Here is a 23,282-nt window from a genome sequence, read left to right as displayed (position 1 = left end):
CAGCCACCAATGGTTGACCAGTTATAATCAGGAATGCTCGGGAGGGTAGAATTAGAGGAGCGCAGACATCTCGGAAGTGGCGGGAGGGTTCTGGGGCTGAAGGAGATTAGAGATAGGGAAGGTGAGGCCATGGAGGGATTTTAAAAATCAGGATGAGAATTTTGAAACTGAGGCATTGCTTGACCAATCAGCAAGCACGGGGTGATGGGTGAGTGGGACTTGGTGCGAGTTAAGACACAGACTGCTGAGTTTTGGATGACTTCAAATTTACGTAGGGTAGAATGTGGGAGGGCAGCCAGGAGTGTGTTGGAATAGTCAAATCTAGAGGTAATGAAGGCATGAAATGAGGGTTTCAGCAGCAGATGAGCTGGGGCAGAGCCAGGTGATACGGAGGTGGAAATAGGCGGTCTTAGTTATGCTGCGGATATGTGGCATTTCAGGGTCAAATATGACACCAAGGTTGCGAACATCTGGTTCAGCCTCAGACAGATGCTAGGAATAGGGATGGAGTTGGTGGCTAGGGAATGCAGTTTGTGGCGGGGACAGATAACAATGGCTTCAGTTTTCCCAATATTTAATTGGAGAAAATTTCTGCTCATCCAATACTGCATGCCAGATAAGCAGTCTGACAATTCGGAGACCCTGGAGGGGTCGAGAGAAGTGGTGGTGAGGTGGAGCTGGGTGTTAACAGCATTGGCCTCCCGACAACTCTGGATGAGGTGGTACGGTGCGTGTGCAGGGAGTCACTATACTGTATGCTTCCTTAACAAGTTGGTGAATGGCCGCAACTGTTTCATTTGAAGCAGCATTTGCGGTCGTGGGCTTCGAGGGCAGCTCCATTGTTTAATTCATCAAACACTGCTGAATTCAATGGATACCTGGATGGAATTGCAAATTGCTGTGTCTCAAAACATTATTAGGAATTGAAACTCCAGTGCAATTTGGAAAAACTGAATTTGACTCATTGCATCATTAAATCAGTGGCCCTCATAATGAGCAGCAATCCCTCCATATATTACTGGGAAGTTAGTGCTGAGGAATGGAAAAATAACCTTTTGGACACTGAGGATCAGTAGCAAGCACTCCCTGACCGGTACAGTATGGGTTAGATAGAGTAAATCTCTCTCTACACTGTCCCATCAAACACTCCCAGGGTAGCTGCAGTATGGGTTAGATACAGAGTAAAGCTCCCTCTACACTGTCCCATCAAACACTCCCAGGGCAGGTACAGCATGGGTTAGATACAGAGTCAAGCTTCCTCTACACTCCCAAGGCAGCGACGAGAAAAACATCTAAGATGTACCTGTGTTCTTTTATTTCAATTTCTCGCACCCGCTGTCTTGTGGCCTTTGAGTGAGAGGATTACGAGTGTTTTGTGCTGTTGGGCCAATGATGATCAGAAACTCGACTGAGACTGTCTACACTCTTTTGGACCTTCGCAGGCAACCTGCAGCTTGGGCTGGAATTGGAAGTGTGTCCATCAGTGGGGAACCAGTGGCCTAGTCCATTCCTGTGGCCAGTGATTACCAGTTATTAGCCCCCCCCCCCCCCCCCCCCAAAAAAAAAACCTTCCTTTTCTCCAGGGCAGGACTGAGGGAGCTCTGCACTGGATTAGTTGCTGTCTGTCAGATGACACATTAAACCAAGGCCCTGTCCACATGGTTGTTAAGTTCTTTGTGGCTTCCTGCGGCTGTGAAAGGTGCTATTTAAGTGCATGTGGGGAAAAGGGGCTTGAATATGGTTCGGACAAGAGATGCCAAAACCTTTAACCTGTCTTTTGCCTTTCTCGATGTTGATGGGCATGTCCACCAGTTCGTATTTCAAATTCCCAGCATTTCCTTTTTATCCCTCGAGTGTCAGACTTAAAACTAAAAACACTCCACGTAGGGTGATCAAAGAGCGTTATGAACATGTTGAAACCTTGAGTGGTATTTGTTGTGCTAATAACCACATAGAATTTATTTTTGCACCAACCAGTGCGAGAACTTTAGATTTAAAAATGTCTAAGTAAAACCCAATTAAGTGCAAATTGAAAAATCTTCATTCAAAGTGGAGCGGAGAATTTTATATTTTCCACCACCTGCTGGTTATAGAGAAGTCTGCAGGTCTAAGCGTTCCCAGGCTTCTAGGTGCAGGGTTTTATATGTGTGTTAGGCCCATTGTAAGGGGTTCTCGGGGAGTGCTGTTGTGCCTTGGGTGTCTCTCTCTGGGCTTCTGCCCTCACAGCTTATGCCTGGCCTGTGAGGTACCCTGAGTGCTGCAAGAGTACCCCTGGAGAGACTGTCCACAGCTTATGAAGGGGGTTTTGAGACTCGTGTGCCCCCACAGCTTATGCCTAGCCTGTGAAGCACCTGTGAGTGCACACTCCTAACCCCTTCTTCCCTAGCCTGTGACACACAGTTGAGAATTTCCGAGTTTCCCTTACACTGTTCTGACATAAGACTCACGATCAGGAGATGTAATACAATAGAACTGAGACAAGGTGATTCCAAGAGGAACTTGGGCTTCCAATTTATTTGACAAGGTGTATCTCAACAAACAGCAATACACTAACAAAACAATCCCACTAAACGGACACAACGAAAATCTTTACACAAGTTTAGCAGTGCAATGCCCAACCTCCCACCTTTCCTGGCCTAACTGAGTTGGGAGTTCCAGGGACCAGAGGTTATACTCACTACTGTGCCTTCTGCAGTCTGGTGGTTTGTTTCTTCTATCTTCGGTGTCTTCGGACACTGGTTTTCCTTCAGTGTCAAGAGGCTTGCTGGTTGTTGGATCACGAGGGCAGGGAACCACACACAATGCGTCAGGAACCCCTTTTTATAGCCAGATTATCCAGTCCGCCTCGCGTGCTGAAATCGATCCTTCCCATTGGTGGGCTTTGTGATTTTGAAAAATGCAGTAGTTTTAAATTATTGCGGAGTTTTTTTCCACTGATAACCTACTCAAGGTTTGAGTAGGTGTTGATTGGGTTGGCCCTTGGTTTGTTTTGGGTTCCCTAGTTTTCTGAAGGTCTGCATAATTTCCTTCCATAGTGTAAACATGGGGAAGACAATAGCCCGATAATGGCTGAGTCCGTCCCACAGTTTTCGAGCAAGTGTTCTCCCATTGGCTTGAAAGCCCCATGCTTCGGGCTGACTCTGTCCCACCATTGGCCCTCCGGTGTCCTCCCCTGTCCAATCACTGCTCTGCCAAGGTCAAATCATCTCGGTTTCAATTCACAGCACAGACCAATCCCACAGCCCTGCTCCTTCTGGGTAAAATGAGGGGGTTTTTGTCCTCTCCTACACCATGCAGCAGAGCCTGGTTTCCAATCGTCTTGGATCTCCTTGCCATTGGACCAAGACCTTGCTCTGTCAAGTTCGTGTGGTAGCTGGTGTGCAACGGCCACCCTATGTTAAAAGAATTCACACACAGGCATCTTCCACCCTCGAATGAAGTTTGGGGCCAGGAACATCCGGATCCTCATGGACAACCCCAATTAGAACTCGTATTAGTGTGGAAGCAAATCATCCTCGACTCTGGGGGACTGCCTGAAAGAGAGAGAAGTGCAAGTGCTTTTCGATTGCTAATCCAACCTTGGACTGAACAGAGAAAAAACAGCAATTGCTATCCATTGCTTCATGGTGGAAAGTACTATGTGCGATCATAAAAACAGAAAATACTGGAAATATTCAGCAGGTCAGGTAGCATCTGTGGAGAGAGGAACAGAGTTGACATTTCAGGTCAATGACCCATCGCCCGATCTGTGTGTGGAAAAGTTTGCCTCTGTCGAAAAGCCTGCTGATGACCGGTATCTAGACTCATATCGGAGGTTGTCCATTTGGCTGAGAAAGCAAGCTGTAGCTAGTGCCAGTGAGGCGTTACCCCAACTAGGGATCAGTGCCGTTGGGGTGATGGGGAGAAAATGTGAGGGAATAAAGAGTGGAGCTGTGAGTGGGAGCTCAGACATTGGGGAGAGGTGTTCCAATGCCCACAGTACCACCCTTGCTGCCCTGTGGTGTCTTTTGTTGCTGCTGGTTTCACCCCATTGCTTATTTATGAGCTCTGGGGGTTATTGGCAGGAGCGTTGTTTAATTGTTAGAGCCCCACTTTGCTTTCTAACAATTGGACTTTACTTTTTTGATCTAGTTAAAAACTGATGATGAAGAGGAGGCCTCATTGGTTCTGGAAGAGATGCAGGTCAAAGGGCAAACGTAAGTGATTGATCCCCATCCTGCCTGTCTCCATTCTCTTACCTTCAAGGTCAAGCATAGGTTTTTAGTTTCACTGAAAAATGCATAGGTTTTTCTCTGTTTGTCTGTGTCTCTGTCCCCCTCCCGAGCCCAGGGATGGGATTCATTGTCCTCCAAATTGAATGCCCAGTTTTCTTGCTTCTTTCAAGAACATAAGAAATAGGAGCACGAGTAAGCCATACGGCCTCTTGAGCCTGCAATAAGATCATGTCTGATCTGATCTTGGCCTCAGCTCCACTTTCCTGCCCGATCCCCATAACCCTGGACTCCCCTGTAGTTTAAAAATCTGTCTATATTTAAGGTGGATTTAGTCATCATCATAGGCAGTTCCTCGAAATCAAGGAAGACTTGCTTCCACTCTAAAAGTGAGTTCTCGGGTGGCTGTACAGTCTCTGTCACAGGTGGGGAAAACAGTGGTTGAAGTAAAGGGTGGGTGGGGAGCCTGGTTTGCCGCACGCTCCTTCCGCTGTCTGCGCTTGGTTTCTGCATGCTCTTGGCGACGAGACTCGAGGTGCTCAGCACCCTCCTGGAGGCTCTTCCTCCACTTTGGGCGGTCTTGGGCCAGGGATTCCCAGGTGCCGGTGGGGATGTTGGACTTTATCAAGGAGGCGTTGAGGGTGTCCTTGAAACGTTTCCTCTGCCCACCTGGGGCTCGCTTGCTGTGTCGGAGCTCCGAGTAGAGCGCTTGCTTAGGGAGTCTCGTGTTGGATATGCAACCGATGTGGCCCGCCCAACGGAGCTGGTCGAGCGTGGTCAGTGCTAGGATGTTGGCCTGAGCGACAACATCGTTGGTGCGACTTATCCTCCCAGTGGAAAGCATGGGGCATAAATCACCCAGCCTACACAGCTCTCTGGGGCAGAGAATTCCAAAGATTCACGACTCTGAGAAGAAATTCCTCCTCATCTTCTTAAATGTGCAACCCCTTATTCTGAAACTATGCCCCCTAGTCTTAGATTCCCCCACGAGGGGAAACATCCTCTCTGCAAATACCCTGTCGAGTTCCCTCAAAATCTTGTATGTTTCAATAAAATCACATCATTCTTCTAAATGCCAATGAGTATAGGCTCAACCTGCTTTTCTTTGGATTTGTACTGCAAATGGTGCATCTGGCTTCCCAAAACCCTGCCCCCTCCTTTCCTGCCCTGATATCCTGGTGTTGTCCACCTGCCTTTTGTAAGCTCGCACATGCAGTGAGTGAATGGTGCTGGCGCAACCATTTCTCCAATTACCATTCCATCTGTATTTGAAGAGTCCAGAACAATTCCCGAGGATTTGTTTTCTTTTCAAAATACAAACCGACACGGTCGTGGTCCAGTCGTTTAGTAACCATGCCATGACACGGATTGTGGAGCTAAACCTGGAACGACGGAACGTATGGTAAAAGGCTGTAGGTGTTGGGTAAGGATGTCTAGCGATATGGAGCACAAGCAGGTAAATTGAAATACAGATCAGCTGTGATTTAATGTCAACGGCGGAGCAGGTGCAAGGAGCTGAATGCTTTCTGTGCTTCCTATTATATACCCCCCCCCCCCCCCCCTTGCAGGATTGAGACTAGTTGGACCATTTATTGTTGCCCCCAGCTGAGCAGAGTCACTTCAGCACAGGGTGCTGTGCTGCTCTCATCGAGGGGCTTGTATTTCGTAACTTGCTCTTATTCTGGAAAGTGGTTCCCATCTAGTTTATTTCAGCTGGAACCTTGGCTTATCTCGGTGCTGTCATAGCGCGTCGGTGAGATGGAACAATGGGTGGCTGTGCCTTTTTCATACCGTGTCCACTTTGTTAGCGTGAATGTTTTCTCAGAAGAATCACTCAACACTCAGAGTCGGTTCCAACGCCAATGCGGCTTTTATTAACGCCAGCGGGGAGGAAGCCTCAGGACTGGATCCAGGCACTTCACTCCGCAGAACAAAGGGTTTCATGGATCTTTATATGTTTTACAACAGTTTACTACAGTTACTCAGCCCACTTCAGCTGGACACAATCCAATCATAACGATTATAGATTACATATAGGTTTCTTTAACCCAATAGAATTCCCCTGATACCTCAGGAACTGCACGTTCGGTTTTTGTCAGCTCGGGCTGATTAATGACCTCGTTATGTGAGGCAGGTTCTCCCCTTATCTCTCTTCCTCGGGCTTCAGCTGTGTGAAATCACTGGTTCATTATAATTATCTTGTATCCAAGGCATTCCTGGTAGTGGGCCTTACAGGGTCATTGCTCGGTCAACCCCAGTTCATTACTTGACTAACGGGGTTCCCATCATGCTTGGGCAGCCATTTTATATGTGGCCGCTTTAAACTTGAGTTTAGATATATTCAGCAGGTGCCTAATGCCTAGTGTTTTACATATTCAGCAGGTGCCTAATGCCTACAACAACTTGAACTGTGGAGAAATACCCAGCTGCGGCGTGATAATAGATTCTGTCCCTATAGGAACAGGAGGAGGCCATTGAGGCCATTGAGCCCCTCGAGCCTGTTCCGCCATTCAATGATATCATGGCTGATCTGCGACCTAACTCCATACACTGCCTTTGGCTCATATCCCTTAATACCTTTGGTTAACAAAAATCTATCAATCTCAGATTTAAAATTAACAATTGATCCAGCATCAATTGCCATATGCAGAAGAGAGTTCCAAATTTCTACCGCCCATTGTGTGTAGAAGTGTTTCCTAACTTCACTCCTGAAAGGTCTGGCTCTAATTTTTAGACTATGGCCCCTAGTCCTAGAATCCCCAACCAGTTGAAATTTATCTCTATCTACCCTATCTGTTCCTCTTAATATCCTTAATTTGGCTGTGTCAAGAGATAGTATTCTGAGCTGCGATACATTTGTGTGGTGGGTACAGGTCTGTCACTTGGGGTGGGAACAGCAGGATCAGTGTAACTGTCTGTGACTTTGACATCTTGTACATCCATCCTGCCTTTTGCCCCTCCATTGGTGGCTGTGCCTTCAATCATCCTGGCTCAACGCCCCGGAATTCCCTTCCACCATATCAGTTTTCTTTAAATTGGTTCAACATTACCATCTCCCAGCATGTGGATCGCAGGCAAAGATTCCCCAAAGCCTTTCCACCACCTACACGAGTCAGGAGTATGATTGAATACTCTCCCCTTGCCTGGATGAGTGCAGCTTAAACAACACTCAAGAAGCTCTATGCCATCCAAGCCAAAGCAGCCCGCTTGATCGACACCCCATCCACCAGCTTAAACATTCACTCCCTCCACCACCGGCGTACCGTGGCTGCTGTGCATAAAATTTACAAGATGCACTGCAGCAAGTCGCTATGGCTTCTTCGGCAGCACCTTCCAAATCTGCAACCTCGACCACCTAGAAGGACAAGGGCAGCAGGCACATGGGAACACCATCACCTCCAAGCTCCCCTCCAAGTCACACACTATCGCGACTTGGAAATATATCACCGTTCCTTTGTTGGCACTGGGTTAAAATCCTGAAACTCTCTCCCTAACAGCACTGGGAGCACCTTCACCACACCTTCACCACAAGGCGGCGGCTCACCACCAATTTCTCGAGGGCAATTAGGGATGGGCAATCGATGTCGGGCTTGCCAGTGACGTCCACTTCCCAAGAATGAATTAAAAATCATTTTGGTGAGGTGGGTTTCCCCGGGCACCAGCCTTAGTGAGTCTGACTGCTTTACGTTGGTGGCGCCTGTGGTTTGGGAAATTGTGGCACTGAATGCACCAAGCTAAATATAAAAGCTGCTGCCCCAGTGGCTATGGCTACGGCTACGGCTACAAGTGTGGGGATCTGGTTCTGGTTTCACTGAAACCCATGGCACCTCACAGACCCAGGAAAATCTCTCTTCCCCATCGCCTTGGAACAAGGAAGTACGGGTTGGTTATTGTTCAGGAACACAGCTAAAAGCGAGTGAATCCGCGGGTTGACAGTCTCGTGTTTCTGTAAATGGACCAGCAACCCAGAGGTGGTGAGTGCACTTCCCACCAGGGCAAGTTGTGAAACCCGTGGGGCTACGCCGGAAGGGAAAATGGCCATGGACCATTAGAATGAACTCGTTGGTTTTTACTTCAGGGAAGGGCTGTCCTTACTTCGACTGGCCTACATGGACCTCCAGTCTCTCTGCATTAAATGGCCGAACAAACCACTCCAATATTGCAACTAGAAGGCCCACGGGGGCAACTCGAATTGGGCAATAAATGTGTCGTTGCCCACATCCTGAGAACAAATAATTTCCCATCGTGAGGAGCGATCGAGTAGACTAGGCCTATGTTCTCTCGAGTTTAGAAGATTGCGAGGTAATCTCATTGAAACATACAAAATTCTTACAGGGCTTGACCTGTCGATGCAGGGAGGATGTTGCCTCTGGCTGGGGAGTCCAGAAACAGGGGTCACAGTCTCTGGATAAGAGGTTGGCTATTTAGGACTGAGATGAGGCGAAACTTCTTCAGAGGATGATGAATCTTTGGAATTCTCTACCCCAGAGGGATGTGAAGGATCAGTCTTTGAGTATATTCAAGGCTGAGATCGGTAAGAGTTTTTGGATATTAAGGGAATGGAGGGATATGGGGACAGTGCAGAAAAGTGGAGTTGAGATAGAAGATCAGCCATGATCTTATTGAATGGCGGAACATGCTCGAGGGGCCAAATGGCCGACTTCTGCTAATTCTTGTTATCTGGATGTAATGTGAAAGCTCCTAAATTGTGTCGTGGCATTAAAGCTATGTTGGGTTAACGGGTGGGGCTTTTGTTTATTGGGACTAAGGGGCGAGAGGCACCTTGTGGACACATGAGCAGTGTTATTGGGACATCACTTTCTGTTTTGTTTGCAGTGGGAGATTCTTCAAAGTGAAGTTTGGAATGCACCTGGCTGCTGGCGCCAAGGTCAAGCTGGCGCTCGAGTCCACGTTCACGCACATCTTGCGCCCTTTCCCGGCGCACATCACCCAGGCCGAGAAGCAGTTTGTGGTTTTCGAGGGCAGCCATTACTTCTACTCTCCGTACCCCACCAAGACCCAGACCACGCGGGTCAAGCTCTCTTCAAAGAACATAGAAAGCTACACCAAGCTCGGCAACCCCAGCAAATCCGAGGACTCCATTGATTACGGTCCGTTCAAGGATGTCGCTGCCTACAGCCAGGTGACAACAGCTTTGTGCTCTTTCCTCCCTTTGCCTCCCAACCTCCTTGGCTCTTCCTGCACCTCCTAATTTCAATCCTTATTTTCAAATCCCTTCATGGCCTCGCCCCTCCCTATCTCTGTAATCTCCTCCAGCCCCTCAACCCCCCCCCCCCAGATGTCTGCACTCCTCTAATTCTGCCCTCCTGAGCATTCCTGATTATAATCACTCCACCATTGGTGGCCGTGCCTTCTGGTGCCTGGGTCCCTATCTCTGGTACTCCCTCCCTAAACCCCTCTAACCCTCTTTCCTCCTTCAAGGTGCTCCTTAAACCCTACCTCTTTGACCAAGCTTTTGGTTACCTGTACTAATTTCTACAAATGCAGCTCGCTGTTGAATTTTTTTATCTCCGAATACTCCTGTGAAGCGCCTTGGAACGTTGCACCATGTTAAAGGCGCTACATAAATACAAGTTGTTGTTGCCCAGATTAACCCACAATGTGAACACCGTGTTTTACGTGTCAAATTTCAGAGACATGACCAGTTAATATTCTGGCTGGAACCCAGCCTGCTCCGGTTAACCTAGCTGTACATCTCCTGTATGTATTTAATTTTGTGCCCCTCTCGCCCTGTATTTGTAGAGCTGGCGGTAGGGGTTTTTCACTGTTTGTGGTGATTTGCCCGCCTTTTGGCCAAAGCTGTACTGGGCATACGGATGGTCTAGTCAGATTTGGAGTTATGGATGTAAACCCACAGCCAGCAACCTTCCACTACTGATTCTTGTCTTTGGGAGACCTGATGCTCTATTGAAAACATCTTCAATATTAGGAAGAAAAGGGACATATTCACGGGGCTGCGGGGAAAGAGCAGGAGAGTGGAATTAATTGCAGAGCTCTTTCGCAGAGATTTGCCAGTATCGGCCACTCGAGATATCCGTACATTAGTGGGAGCGTGTGTTTAACCTTTTATGCTTGGCTCCGGAGGGTGCATGGAGCGGCTCACGAAGAGCAGCTGGGACACTCCTGCATGACTGAATGGAATTCATGAACCACATGCAGCCTAAGCACAGGTTACTGGTTTCTTTTTTAGGGTGGGGGGGATAAATATTAATTTGTAAATGAGGCTTCTGGTTGGCGTTGACTGAAACCATGGGATTACATAGAAACCATAGAAAATAGGTGCAGGAATAGACCATTCAATAAGATCATGGCTGATCGTTCACCTCAGTACCCCTTTCCTGCTTTCTCTCCATACCTCTTGATCCCTTTAGACGTAAGGGCCATAATCTAACTCTCTCTTGAAGATGCCAGTTCATTGGATATAAACAACTCTCTGCGGTAGGGAATTCCACAGGTTAACAACTCTGAGTGAAGAAGTTTCTCCTCATCTCAGTCCTAAATGGCTTACCCCTTATCCTTAGACTATGTCCCCTGGTTCTGGACTTGCCCAACATCGGGAACATTCTTCCTGCATCTAACCTATCCAGTCCTGTCAGAATTTTACATGTTTCTATGAGATCTCTTGTCATCCTTCTAGGCCCAGTAGGCCCAGTCGATCCAGTCTCTCCTCATATGTCAGTCCAACCATCCCGGAAATCAATCTGGTGAACCTTCGCTGTACTCCCTCAATAGTAAGAACGTCCTTCCTCAGATTAGGAGACCAAAACTGAACACAATACTCCAGGTGAGGCCTCACCAAGGCCCTGCACAACTGCAGTAAGACCTCCCTGCTCCTATACTCAAATCTCCTAGCTATGAAGGCCAACATACCATTTGCCACCTTCACCGCATGCTGTACCTGCATGCCAACTTTCAATGACTGATGTATCATGATACCCAGATCTCGTTGCACCTCCCTTTTTCCTAATCTGCCGCCATTCAGATAATCTGCCTTCGTGTTTTTGCCACCAAAGTGGATAACCTCACATTTATCCACATTACACTGCATCTGCCATGCATTTACCCACTCACCTAACCTGTCCAAGTCACCCTGCAGCCTCTTAGCATCCTCCTCACAGCTCACACTGCCACCCAGCTTAGTATCATCTGCAAACTTGGAGATATTACACTCAATTCCTTCATCTAAATCATTAATGTATATTGTAAATGGCTAGGGTCCCAGCACTGAGCCCTGCGGCACCCCACTAGTCACTGCCTGCCATTCTGAAAAGGACCCGTTTATCCCGACTCTCTGCTTCCTGTCTGCCAACCAGTTCTCTATCCACGTCAGTACATTACCACCAATACCTTGTGCTTTAATTTTGCACACCAATCTCTTGTGTGGGACCTTGTCAAAAGCCTTTTGAAAGTCCAAATACACCACATCCATTGGTTCTCCCTTGTTCACTCTACTAGTTACATCCTCAAAAAATTCTAGAAGATTTGTCAAGCATGATTTCCCTTTCATAAATCTATGCTGACTTGGACCCACCCTGTCACTGCTTTCCAAATGCGCTGCTATTTCATCTTTAATAATTGATTCCAACATTTTCCCCACTACTGATGTCAGGCTAACCCGTCTATAATTACCCATTTTCTCTCTCCCTCCTTTTTTAAAAAGTGGTGTTACATTAGCTACCCTCCAATCCATAGGAACTGATCCAGAATTGATAGACTGTTGGAAAATGATCACCAATGCATCCACTATTTCTAGGGCCACTTCCTTAAGTACTCTGGGATGCAGACTATCAGGCCCCGGGGATTTATCGGCCTTCAATCCCACCAATTTCCCTAACGCAATTTCCCGCCTAATAAGGATTTCCTTAATTTCCTCCTTCTCACTAGACCCTCGGTCCCCTAGTATTTCCAGAAGGTTATTTGTGTCTTCCTTCGTGAAGACAGAACCAAAGTATTTGTTCAGCTGGTCTGCCATTTCTTTGTTCCCCATTATAAATTCACCTGAATCTGACTTTTTCTCTTCACATATCTAAAGAAGCTTTTGCAGTCAGTTTTTATGTTCCCAGCAAGCTTCCTCTCATACTCTATTTTCCCCCTCCTAATTAAACCCTTTGTCCTCCTCTGCTGAATTATAAAATTCTTCCAGTCCTCGGGTTTGCTGTTTTTTCTGGCCAATTTATATGCCTCTTCCTTGGATTTAACACTATCCTTAATTTCCCTTGTTAGCCACGGTTGAGCCACTTTCCCCGTTTTATTTTTACTCCAGACAGGGATATACAATTGTTGAAGTTCATCCATGTGATCTTTAAATGTTTGCTATTGCCTATCCGCCGTCAACCTGTTAAGTATCACTCGCCAGTCTATTCTAGCCAATTCACGTCTTATACCATCGAAGTTACCTTTCCTTAAGTTCAGGACCCTAATCTATGAATTAACTGTGTCCCTCTCCATCTTAATAAAGAATTCTACTATATTATGGTCACTCTTCCCCAAGGGGCCTCGCACAACAAGATTGCTGATTAGTACTTTCTCATTACACATCACCCAGTCTAGGATGGCCAGGTTCCTCGACATATTGGTCTAGAAAACCATCCCTAATACACTCCAGGAAATCCTCCTCCCACTGCATTGCTACCAGTTTGGTTAGCCCAATCAATATGTAGATTAAAATCGCCCATGATAAACTGCTGTACCTTTATTGCACGCATCCCTAATTTCTTGTTTGATGCTGTCCCCAACCTTACTACTACTGTTTGGTGGTCTGTACACAACTCCCACTAGCATTTTCTGCCCTTTGGTATTCCGTAGCTCCACCCATACCGATTCCACATCATCCAAGCTAATGTCCTTCCTTACTATTGCGTTAATTTCCTCTTGAACCAGCAACACCACCCCACCTCCTTTTCCCTTCTGTCTATCCTACCTGAATGTTGAATACCCAGTCTTGGTCACCCTGGAGCCATATCTCCGTGATGCCAATTGCATCATATCCGTTAACTGCTATCTGCGCAGTTAATTCGTCCACCTTATTACGAATATTTCTTGCATTCGGGCACAGGGCCTTCAGGCTTGTCTTTTTAACACACTTTACAGCAAAATTCTAAAGGTGCAATGAGGCCCTTTTTGCTCTTTGCCTTGGGTTTCTCTGCCCTTCACTTTTACTTTTCCTCTTTCTATCTTTTGCTTCTGCCCCCATTCTACTTCCCTCTGTCTCCCTGCATAGGTTCCCATCCCCCTGCCATATTCATTTAACCTCTCCCCAACAGCACTAGCAAACACTCCCCCGAGAACATTGGTTCCGGTCCTGCCCAGGTGTAGTCCGATTTGTACTGGCCCCACCTCCCCCAGAACTGGTTCCAATGTTGCAGGAATTTGAATCCCTCCCTTCTGCCCCATTCCTCAAGTCACGTATTCATCTGAGCTATCCTACGATTCCTATCCTGAGATTACTACTTTTGATGTGCTACTTTTTAATTTAGCTCCTAGCTCCCTAAATTCGTCTTGTAGGACCTCCTCCCGTTTTTTACCTATATGCACCACGACAACTGGCTGTTCACCCTCCCCCTTCAAAATGTCTGCAGCCGCTCCGAGACATCCTTGACCCTTGCACCAGAGAGGCAACATACCATTCTGGAGTCTCCGATTGCGGCCACAGAAATGTCTATCTGTTCCCCTTACAATTGAATCCCCTATCATTATAGCTCTGCCACTCTTTTTCCTGCCCTCCTGTGCAGCAGAGCCACCCACGGTGCCATGAACTTGGCTGCTGCTGCTCTCCCCTGATGAGTCATTTCCCTCAACAGTACCCAAAGCGGTGTATCTGTTTTGCAGGGGGATGACTGCAGGGGACCCCTGCACTACCTTCCTTCCACTGCTCTTCCTGTTGGTCACCCATCCCCTATCTGTCTGTGTAACCTTTACCTGCGGTCTGACCAACTCACTAAACATACTATTCACGACATCCTCAGCATCGCGGATGCTCCAGAGTAAATCCACCCGCAGCTCCACTGCTGCAGTGCGGTCTGTCAGGTGCTGCAGCTGGATACACTTCCCGCACATGTCGTCGCCAGGGACACTGGAAGCGTCCCTGAGTTCCCACATAGCACAGGAGGAGCATGACACGTGTCCGAGCTCTCCTGCCATGACTTAATATTTAGATTAACTTAATTGGGCAACAGCAATGATAAAGGTTGTCGACTGATAAAGAGAAAGAAAAACTACTCGCCAATCACTTACTCCCTTGGCTGTGACGTCATCCTTCGATTTCTTTCTACTTTTTTGCTTTCTCTCCCTGCTGCAGCTGCACCGGCTAGCTTCCTCGAACTCCTGTTGGTTTTTTTTGTAGGCCTCACGAACTGCCTCCCGACTCCCCAATTTTGGTTTATTTACTGCAGTTTGTACATTCTCAATATCCAGCTGGATCCCCACTAAAACTGCCAATCCTTACCTTTCGCTATAAAATAAAAACTTTATTCCTTTCCTTTTTTTTCTCTTTCTCACCCCCAACCAAAATTCTACCTTCCTTTTTTGGTGCGCAGTCTATTTAACTGGCTGCGCGACCCATTCAATTTTTCGTGCGTGCGCAATATCTCCCGTATAAAAGCCGGGGAGCGGCCTGTACGGGACCTCCAGACCGCCGCTCGGCCTCGCAGATTAGCAGATTGTTGCCAGCAGCCTTTCCCCATTGACCAGAAGCCCGATGGTAGAGTCTGCAGCTGGGCATCTACCAGTTCTAATCAAACCCCAGCTACGATGGGAAAGAGCTCGCACTTCTTTGGCACTTTTATCGCGTGTCTCAAACGTCTTGAAGCGTTTCGCAGCCAGTGAATTGCTTTTAAGCACAGTGACAGTTGTTACAGGGGCAGATGTGACTTGTCCACTTGTGCACAGCGAGTAATTGGTCTGGGACAATTTTCCATTTGTTTATTCTCTCTGACTCACTCACACACACTCGAAGAGCCTGAAATAATTCCCCCACTCCGTGAGGAAGTGCTTACCCAACAGCGCCAGACGAGGATTGGCAGCGACGAGTGTCCTGCGACTGTTCCCCACCCCGCTGGTGCCCCGAGTTTAGATTTTAGATGATACTTGCAGAAAGGCCCAGAGACATGGTCGTCCCTGCTCCCTCCAGGTTCCCTGAATTCTGCACCGTACGAGGTATCTGCGGAAACGTAGCTCAAGCTTATTCGAAAGGTACTTTGAGATGGGACCGAGACGGTGAGCAGAATTTCAAATGTTTTTTGGTGGTTAATTCTTCCTGTTGATGACGCGCCTGTGACCTGACCTTGTGTCAGCAATGGCTCAGTGGGCGGCAGCCTCACCTCTGAGTCAGAAGATTGTGGGTTCAAGTCCCACTCCAGAGTCTGGAGCACATAATCTAGGCTGACATTGCAGTGCAGTGCTGAGGGAGGGTGCCGAGGGAGCGCTGCACTGGTGGAGGGGAGGGTGCCGAGGGAGCGCTGCACTGGTGGAGGGGAGGGTGCCGAGGAAGCGCTGCACTGGTGGAGGGGAGGGTGCCGAGGGAGTGCGGCACTGGTGGAGGGGCAGTGCCGAGGGAGCACGGCACTGGTGGAGGGGCGGGTTCCGAGGGAGCGCCGCACTGCTGGAGGGGCGGGTTCCGAGGGAGCGCCGCACTGCTGGAGGGGCAGTGCCGAGGGAGCGCCGCACTGGTGGAGGGGCATTACCGAGGGGAGGGGCCGCACTGTCGGAGGGGCAGTACCGAGGGGGGTGGGGGGGGGCGCACTGCCGGAGGGGCAGTACTGAGGGGGCGCCGCACTGTCGGAGCTCCTATCGTTCCGGGTGAGACGTTAAACAGAGGCCAGGTAAACGTAAAAGCTCTATTTCGAAGAAGACCAGGGAAATTATCCCCAGTGTCCTGGGGCCAAAATTTATCCCTCGATTAACATCACTAAAACAGATGATCTGGTCATTATTGCATTGCTGTTCGTGGGAGCTTGCTGTGCGCAAAGTGGCTGCCCTGTCTCCTACATAACAACAGTGACTACACTCAAAAGTACTTTGTTGGCTGTGAAGCGATTTGGGAATGTCCTGAGGCCATGAAAGGCGCTATATAAATGCAAGTCTTTCCATGTTTCAGGACCCGCTAAGGGTGCACTACGAGAACAACAACCCTTTCCTGGCCATCGTTGGAATGACCCGCCTGATCGAGGTGTCTCACTGGGGAAACATCGCTGTGGAGGAGACCATCGACCTGAAGCACTGTGGCGCAGTCCTGAAGGGACCATTCTCGCGCTATGACTACCAGAGACAGCCCGACAGCGGGATCTCCTCTGTTAAATCGTTCAAGGTACTTTTCATGGTGTAGGTATTGCTCTGCTTTGCAGTGGAGATGTGTGGAACGCCACTGGACAACGTGGTAGTGTTACTGATGCACTGGGTAGATTATTGTTCGACTTGGTGTACTTGTTGGTTTGAGCGGGTATGATTTTTGCTTACGGATTTTCACTGAAATGAGAGGTACCGGGTTCAAATCCCGGATAAGCCAGCACAGGCACGATGGGCCGAAAGGCTGTCGTTCTATAACTGGAGGGACTGGGGTTCAACTCCAGCTTCACGCCACCTGTTGCTTTTGCATCCTATATATGTATATATAGAATATCGGCCAGATCTCTGACTCCCGATCGTTAATCCAGCAACTAGAGCTGAAAAGTATTGGGCTGTATTTTCGGGTGGTAACGTTTGTGCCCTGAAATGGTTTGCGTCTGCAGCCACAAAATTTAGCATCTGGGCCCCGAGAGTGGAGCGAAGCGCTAAGGGAGGCGTTCCACACCTCTTTCAGTCGTAGGTCGGCAGAGGAACTGAAAATCCCAAGCTAAAGAGCCAGTCTCGGAGTGCTGTAAGAGAGGCTTCCCTGGAAGCAAAAAATCGCCAAAAAACACACAAGAAAACATTGCCAATAACTTGAACACCCCACATTAAGATAAATCGCAAAAATAAAAATGACCAAACTGCATTCAGTAATTCCTTCACTGACTGCCGCCAGGACAGCACTGGTTTTCCAGGCGGTCCCACTACGGGGTGCTACAGGGTCAGCGTCAAACAAAAATCAAAGTGCAATCGAAACTGGTGGCGTTCCATGCATGCTCGACGCTCCCAGGTGGTGCTGCTCATCGCCCCCGCAAAACTGTCAATAAAATTCCCAGCTGGGAGCTGGCGGGCTGCCTGGAAATCATTCCCGCCCCTTCAGGGCGCCTATAGAGGTACATGGCCAATGGAAATCAAGGCCTTGGACTTGACAGTGACGGCCGGGCACAGTTAAGTAGGTTGACTACAGTTGAGAGCAGACTTGCTTGAATTGGCATCTAAAGGCCCCCTGTTTCCAGAGATTATGGTAAATCTGATCGTCCTTGACCCCGTCAGACAGCAGTTTAACAAGCTTGCTAGGGCTGGGCCTACTGTGAGCAATGTCGGGAATTCTGCGTGTATACCTTTCTGTGCTGGTTGACTTCCCAATGTTATTTTCCTGCTGTAGCATCCTAATTATTTTTATGTTGTTGGAATGATGGCACTGTGTTCCTTTTGGGTCGCGGCTGCTGTTGGGGAGGGTGGGATTGGGTGCGGTGAAGTTCTTCCTGGAGCAGGTCATTATTTTGCAGAGGAAGGTCCCCTCCCCTCCACCTCCCCGGCCCCACAAACTGAGAAACTCAAAATGCGCTAACCATACTAAATAAACGAGCTGATCGCCCATGGCATTACTCGTGAGTAGTCTGGAGCATAGTCATGATGTTCAGCTGGTAACCCAGCACGTCGCTTTTAAGGAAATTGGGGCAAATTCGGGTAATTCTAGTTACTGCAGAATTACTTTGATCAATCAGCGGGCGATTATAACCACTCGTAAATTTCAGGCTCCAAGTCAGTGGCTGACTATATATAAGATCGCTTGTAAGGAAGTCAAGGCATCCCATTTGTTTAAGTGGAGGTAGAGTTCAGCTCCTTTACGCGGCACCGTGCAGTGACTTTAATCTGTTTCATAGAACAGTACAGCACAGGAGGCGGCTATTCGGCTCATCGAGTCTGCGCCGACTCTTTTGAAAAGCAAACCAGTCAGTCCCACTCCCCCGCTCTTTTCCTATGTGCCTGCAATTTTTCTCCCTAGTATTTATCCAATTCCCTTTTGAAGACCTCTATTGAATCTGTATCCACCACCCTATCGGGCAGTGCATTCCAAATCCTAACCACTCGTTGCATAAAATAGTGTTTCCTCGTGTCGCCTCTGAATCTTTTGTCAATCACCTTAAATCTGTGCCCTCTGGTTATTGACCCTTCAGCTGCTGGAAACATTTTGTCTTTATTTACTCCATGTAAACTCTTCATGATTTTAAACACCTCTGTGTATCTCCTCTTCGCCTCCTCTGCTCTAAGGAGAACAATCCCAGCTTCTCCAGTCTATCCACGTAACTGAAGTCCCTCATCCCTGGAACCATTCTACTAAATCTTTTCAGCACACTCTCCAAAGTCTTCACATCCTTCCTAAAGTGTGGTGCCCAGAATTGGACATACAGCTCCAGCTGGGGCCAAACTAGTGTTCTATAAAGGTTTAGCATAACTTCCTGGCTTTTGTGCTCTATGCCTCTAATTATAAGGCCCAGGATCCCATATCATTTAACGGCTTTGTTAGCCTGTCCTGCCACCTTCACTGATCTGTGCACATACACCCCCAGGTCTCCTTGCATCCCATTGAAAATTGTACCATTTTAGCTTGTATGGTCTCCCTTCTTCCTACTAAAATATATCATCTCACTTTTCAACGTTGAATTTCATCTGCCATGTGTCTGCCCGTTCGACCAACTTGCCTATGTCCTATGGAAGTCTACCACTATCTTCCTCACTGTTTACTACACTTCCAAGTTTCGTGTCACCTGCAAATTTGGAAAGCGTTCCCTCTACCCCAAGTACATATCCTGAATGTACATCGGACTCGGGAGTTGCTCCAAATCCTGTTTCCTGTCTGTTGCAGACCATCCTGCCGGCGGCAGCCCAGGACGTTTACTATCGGGATGATATCGGGAACATCTCCACCAGCCACTTGGTGGTCCTGGATGATTCCGTGGAGATGGAGGTCCGTCCTCGCTTCCCGCTGTTCGGCGGGTGGAAGACTCACTATGTCATCGGATACAACCTGCCCAGCTACGAGTATCTTTACAACCTCGGTCAGTACCCGTCCCGGTCTCTGGTCTTAAATGGTGGAGGTGCGGGGGAGGAGAAAGGTTGAGCAGCGAGCACTGTTTGTTCAGAGCGTTTCCGCAGCACCCACCTGGAGATTTATTGAATTTTATTTGCACCCATCCAGTCGTGACTCTTCCTGAAGGCACCCAGGAGTGATCTGCCTGACCGGCTCTGTTTGTTTGTGGGCGGTGGCTGGAATTCTGGACAGGCCTAAGGGCCGATCTGAAGCCCCCTCCCCAACTATGGGAACACTGCCCAGGACTCTCACTTCTTGTTCTTTATCGCCTCCCTGGTATTTTTGCGTCTCTCCTGAGGGTGCTGACTTGCGGTGAGCTTTTTTTCCTGGCATTGCCTCGCCCAAGTCACTGACCTTCAGTTGCAAGATTGGACCGAGAATCGTAAGGGTATTCGACCTTGGAGGGCTTCACTTCATAGCGGGTGGGAGAAGGCTTGTGTGGAGCATAAACTTCGGCCAGTTTCGGTGCTGTAGACTCTAACTCGATGTAAACCCAGACCCACCATCCATACAGGAGCACTTTCTACTGGGAAGAGTTCGGGGCTCACTCCATAGGTTCTGATTTCCAGAGGCTGTGTGTAATGTTCCAACTGCTGCCCTGGGGCAGCAATGGGGTTAACTCTCAACTGCCCTCTGAAGTGTCCGAGCGAGCCACTCCGTTCTACAAGGAGGCTCACCATCACCTTCTCCAAGGCAGTTTGGGATGGGCAATAAATGCTGGCCATGTCAGCGACGCCCACATCACGTGAATGAATTTTTTAAAGATCGGACCTTGCTGCTGTCTGGCTCCGTGCCAGGCTTCGCACTTGCCCACTAACCCACCAGGAGGTGCTGCACTTTATCTCTGACACTGAAAGTATTAAGTCATGTTGCCCGCTGCTGTGATTGGTCAGTTCCCGGCGTATCATTCCTTGCTGTGCGGTTGCTGTGATTGGTCATTTCCGCGTGTTATCACATTGCTTGTGTCTCGTCAGGTGATCAGTACGCGCTGAAGATGAGGTTTGTCGATCATGTGTTTGATGATCAAGTGATTGATTTTCTCACCGTGAAGCTCGTTCTACCGGAGGGAGCGAGGTGAGTGATTACCAGGACTGTAGGGGAGGGAGGTGGGGGGGGGGGGCAGTCCGAGTCTCTGGTGTATTTTTTGTCATACTGGAAATTACTCCCCTGCTGTGGGTGCCGGCCCTCGCTGGTGCAGTTTGTAAACACTGGTCTCGCCAAAGTGCCCTTTAATTCATGTGTCGGCTCCTGGTGAGTGTTCGCACACTATTCTAGTCCAGAGCCAAATTCAATCCTGCCCTTGCCTGACCAGCATCTCTGCCAGCTCGTACATGTGTCCACAAACAGGGAACAGTAGCAGTGGTTCTGTTACTGGACTAGTAATCCAGAGGCTAGGATTAATGATCCGGAGACACAAGTTCACATCCCACCAGATGGGGAATTTAAATTCAGTTAAATAAATCTGGAATAAAAAGCTAGCATCAGTAATGGCGACCATGAAACTACCGGCTTGTCATAAAAATCCATCTGGTTCACTAGGGAAAGAAATTACCATCCTTACCCGGTCTGGCCTATCTGTGACTCCAGACCCACAGCAATGTGGTTGACTCTTAACTGCCCTCTGAAATGGCCTAGCGAGACACTGTTGTATTCAAACAGGCAGCTCACCACCACCTTCTTGAGGGCAATTGGGGATGGGAAATGAATCCCACAAATGAATATTTTTTTAAAAAAACACACCTAAATACACTTTCCAGTGGAGGTCAGGGATCGGGGCCTGAAATCCTGGGTTCCCTGAAATTTATTTTGATGTGCGGGCCCTTTAACTGGCTGCGTGGTCCTTTCACGGTTATTTCCGTTGTAAAGCCGGTGAGCAAACCTGCGCGGGATCTCCAGACCGATGTGCAACCGTACAGCTTAACGGGAACGTTGGTCACTTTTGCGCTGCTCCTCACCCACCCCAACCCTCCTCTCGGCTCCCACTTACAGTGCCCCTGACTGGAGATTCACAAGCTGTGCGTAGACCAGGGATGGAACCTGATCCCTGCCCAACCCTGGGTATCGGGTTTACCCCCTCGGACCACGAGCTGCTATCCAATTATTCCCACTTTCCCTGCTCTTTCCCCATAGTCCTGCAAATTTCTCCTTTTCAAGTATTTATCCAATTTCCTTTACTATTGAATCTTCTTCCACCGCCCTTTCAGGCGGCCCATTCCTGATCACAACAACTCGCTGCCTTTAAACAAAATTCTGATTTGCCACCGAATTATTATTTTCAATTACCTTAAATCTGTCTCGTCTGGATACCAACCCAGCTTTCAGTATTAACAGTTTCTCCGTATTAAAATCCCTCATGATTTTGAACACCTCTTTCTTAAATCTCCCCTTAACCTTCCCTGCTCTAAGAAGAACAACCCCAGCCTCTCCTGTCTCTCCACATCACTGAAGCCCCTCATCTCTGGAAGCATTGCAGTAATCTCTTCTGCACCCTTCCCAAAGCTGTGACACAATAGCTGAGACTGTCTCTTAGGAAATTGGGGTTCGGCATCCCCAGGAGTGTCTGTGCTTATGGGGGAGGTCCCCTACACACCATTAAACAGCAATTTAACATGCTGAGCACTTCGATTTGTTTCTATGTGAGGACTTGCAATTTGCATTCTGGATATTGTAAATTTAGGGTTTAATCGAACTATTATTGGGTCTGTCCCCATGTCCAAAATTGTACCTAACTTGGTGGGGAAATGCACAATCTTGGTCACAGGTCCCTTGTGGTTGGTGAAGGAAATGGAAAATTGTCACATTGGTGCAGTAAGGAATTCACTCCTGGGGTTTGGCTGAGGCAGATTATTGAGTCAGTGTAGAGGGAGCTTTACTCTGTATCTAACCCGTGCTGTACCTGCCCTGGGAGTGTTTGATGGGACAGTGGGTCCCTGAAGTGGGAAGAATGCCATTCTCCTGCACTAAATCCCTCCCCTTGATGCGCACAAACCGCTATCGGACAGTCCATTCTGACCTTCCTTTCCGCAGAAACATTCACGTGGACGCTCCATATGAGATAAACCGGAAGCCCGATGAGCTACACTACACCTACCTGGACACATTCGGACGTCCCGTCATCATTGCTCACAAGTCTAACCTGGTGGAGCAGCACATTCAGGATATTGTAGTAAGTTGGCAGGATGTGAAACTCATGCTGTGCGGCGATAGCGGGGCGGGGTGTGTGCCGCAATGGCGGGACGTGGGGCTGTGCGGCAATGGTGGGGCTCGTATGATGGTATTAGCGGTATTCCTATTGTGTTTGTACAGTGGTGCTGTCCATGCTGCTGGTTTCACTGACCGAGGGCACTTGGCTCACCTGTTTGCCTTTGTCTGTTACATGGATTCAAGGATGGCTGTGGCTGTGTTTGCATAACCGGCATCCATTCCAGAGCCGTAGCCACTTCACAAAGGGGTTAACCTGGGCTGCTGTGGGTTGGGTTTACAGCGCCCGCCGTGTGCGTTCTCTGTCCCGGGCGCTGGGAATAATGTGGTTCTTGCACCCCCCCCATAGCAGCAGAGCTACAATTGACATTCCCAGCCCAGGCACAGCACGCCCCGGGAGTTGCAGAGTTCACACCTTCCCTTGCACTAGTGATCGTGCACATCTTTCCCCATGCTTTACTGTGGGCTCCTGGTTTTCAGATGTTCTCTAGTAGTTCATCCCTGAGAGGTGATTCCTGATCTGTGAGTCCATACATTCGCCTCTGGTGGGCTATTCGACCATGCGAGGTATCGCTGCCGACGTTCCCTCTAAGCTGTGCGACTGTCTGCCGGGGACTGGCTTTTCAAATGTGACATCTTGCACGGAGCAT

General features: G+C 48.5%; 1 protein-coding gene across 1 annotated transcript in view; it reads left to right on the top strand.

Annotated features, from left to right (window-relative positions):
* The window catches only part of rpn1 (ribophorin I), a 29,591-nt gene that overhangs the window by 1,984 nt on the left and 4,325 nt on the right, over window positions 1–23,282 (top strand). The window contains exons 2-7 of the mRNA XM_070895664.1: window positions 4,132–4,196; window positions 9,048–9,354; window positions 16,327–16,536; window positions 19,207–19,399; window positions 20,406–20,505; window positions 22,459–22,597. Of these exons, the coding sequence (XP_070751765.1) occupies window positions 4,132–4,196; window positions 9,048–9,354; window positions 16,327–16,536; window positions 19,207–19,399; window positions 20,406–20,505; window positions 22,459–22,597 (1,014 nt within the window). The remainder of the gene's footprint in view (window positions 1–4,131; window positions 4,197–9,047; window positions 9,355–16,326; window positions 16,537–19,206; window positions 19,400–20,405; window positions 20,506–22,458; window positions 22,598–23,282) is intronic.

The sequence above is a fragment of the Pristiophorus japonicus genome, chromosome 12, assembly GCF_044704955.1.
Source record: "Pristiophorus japonicus isolate sPriJap1 chromosome 12, sPriJap1.hap1, whole genome shotgun sequence".
NCBI lineage: Eukaryota > Metazoa > Chordata > Chondrichthyes > Pristiophoridae > Pristiophorus > Pristiophorus japonicus.
This window is presented reverse-complemented; position numbering and strand designations above follow the sequence as displayed.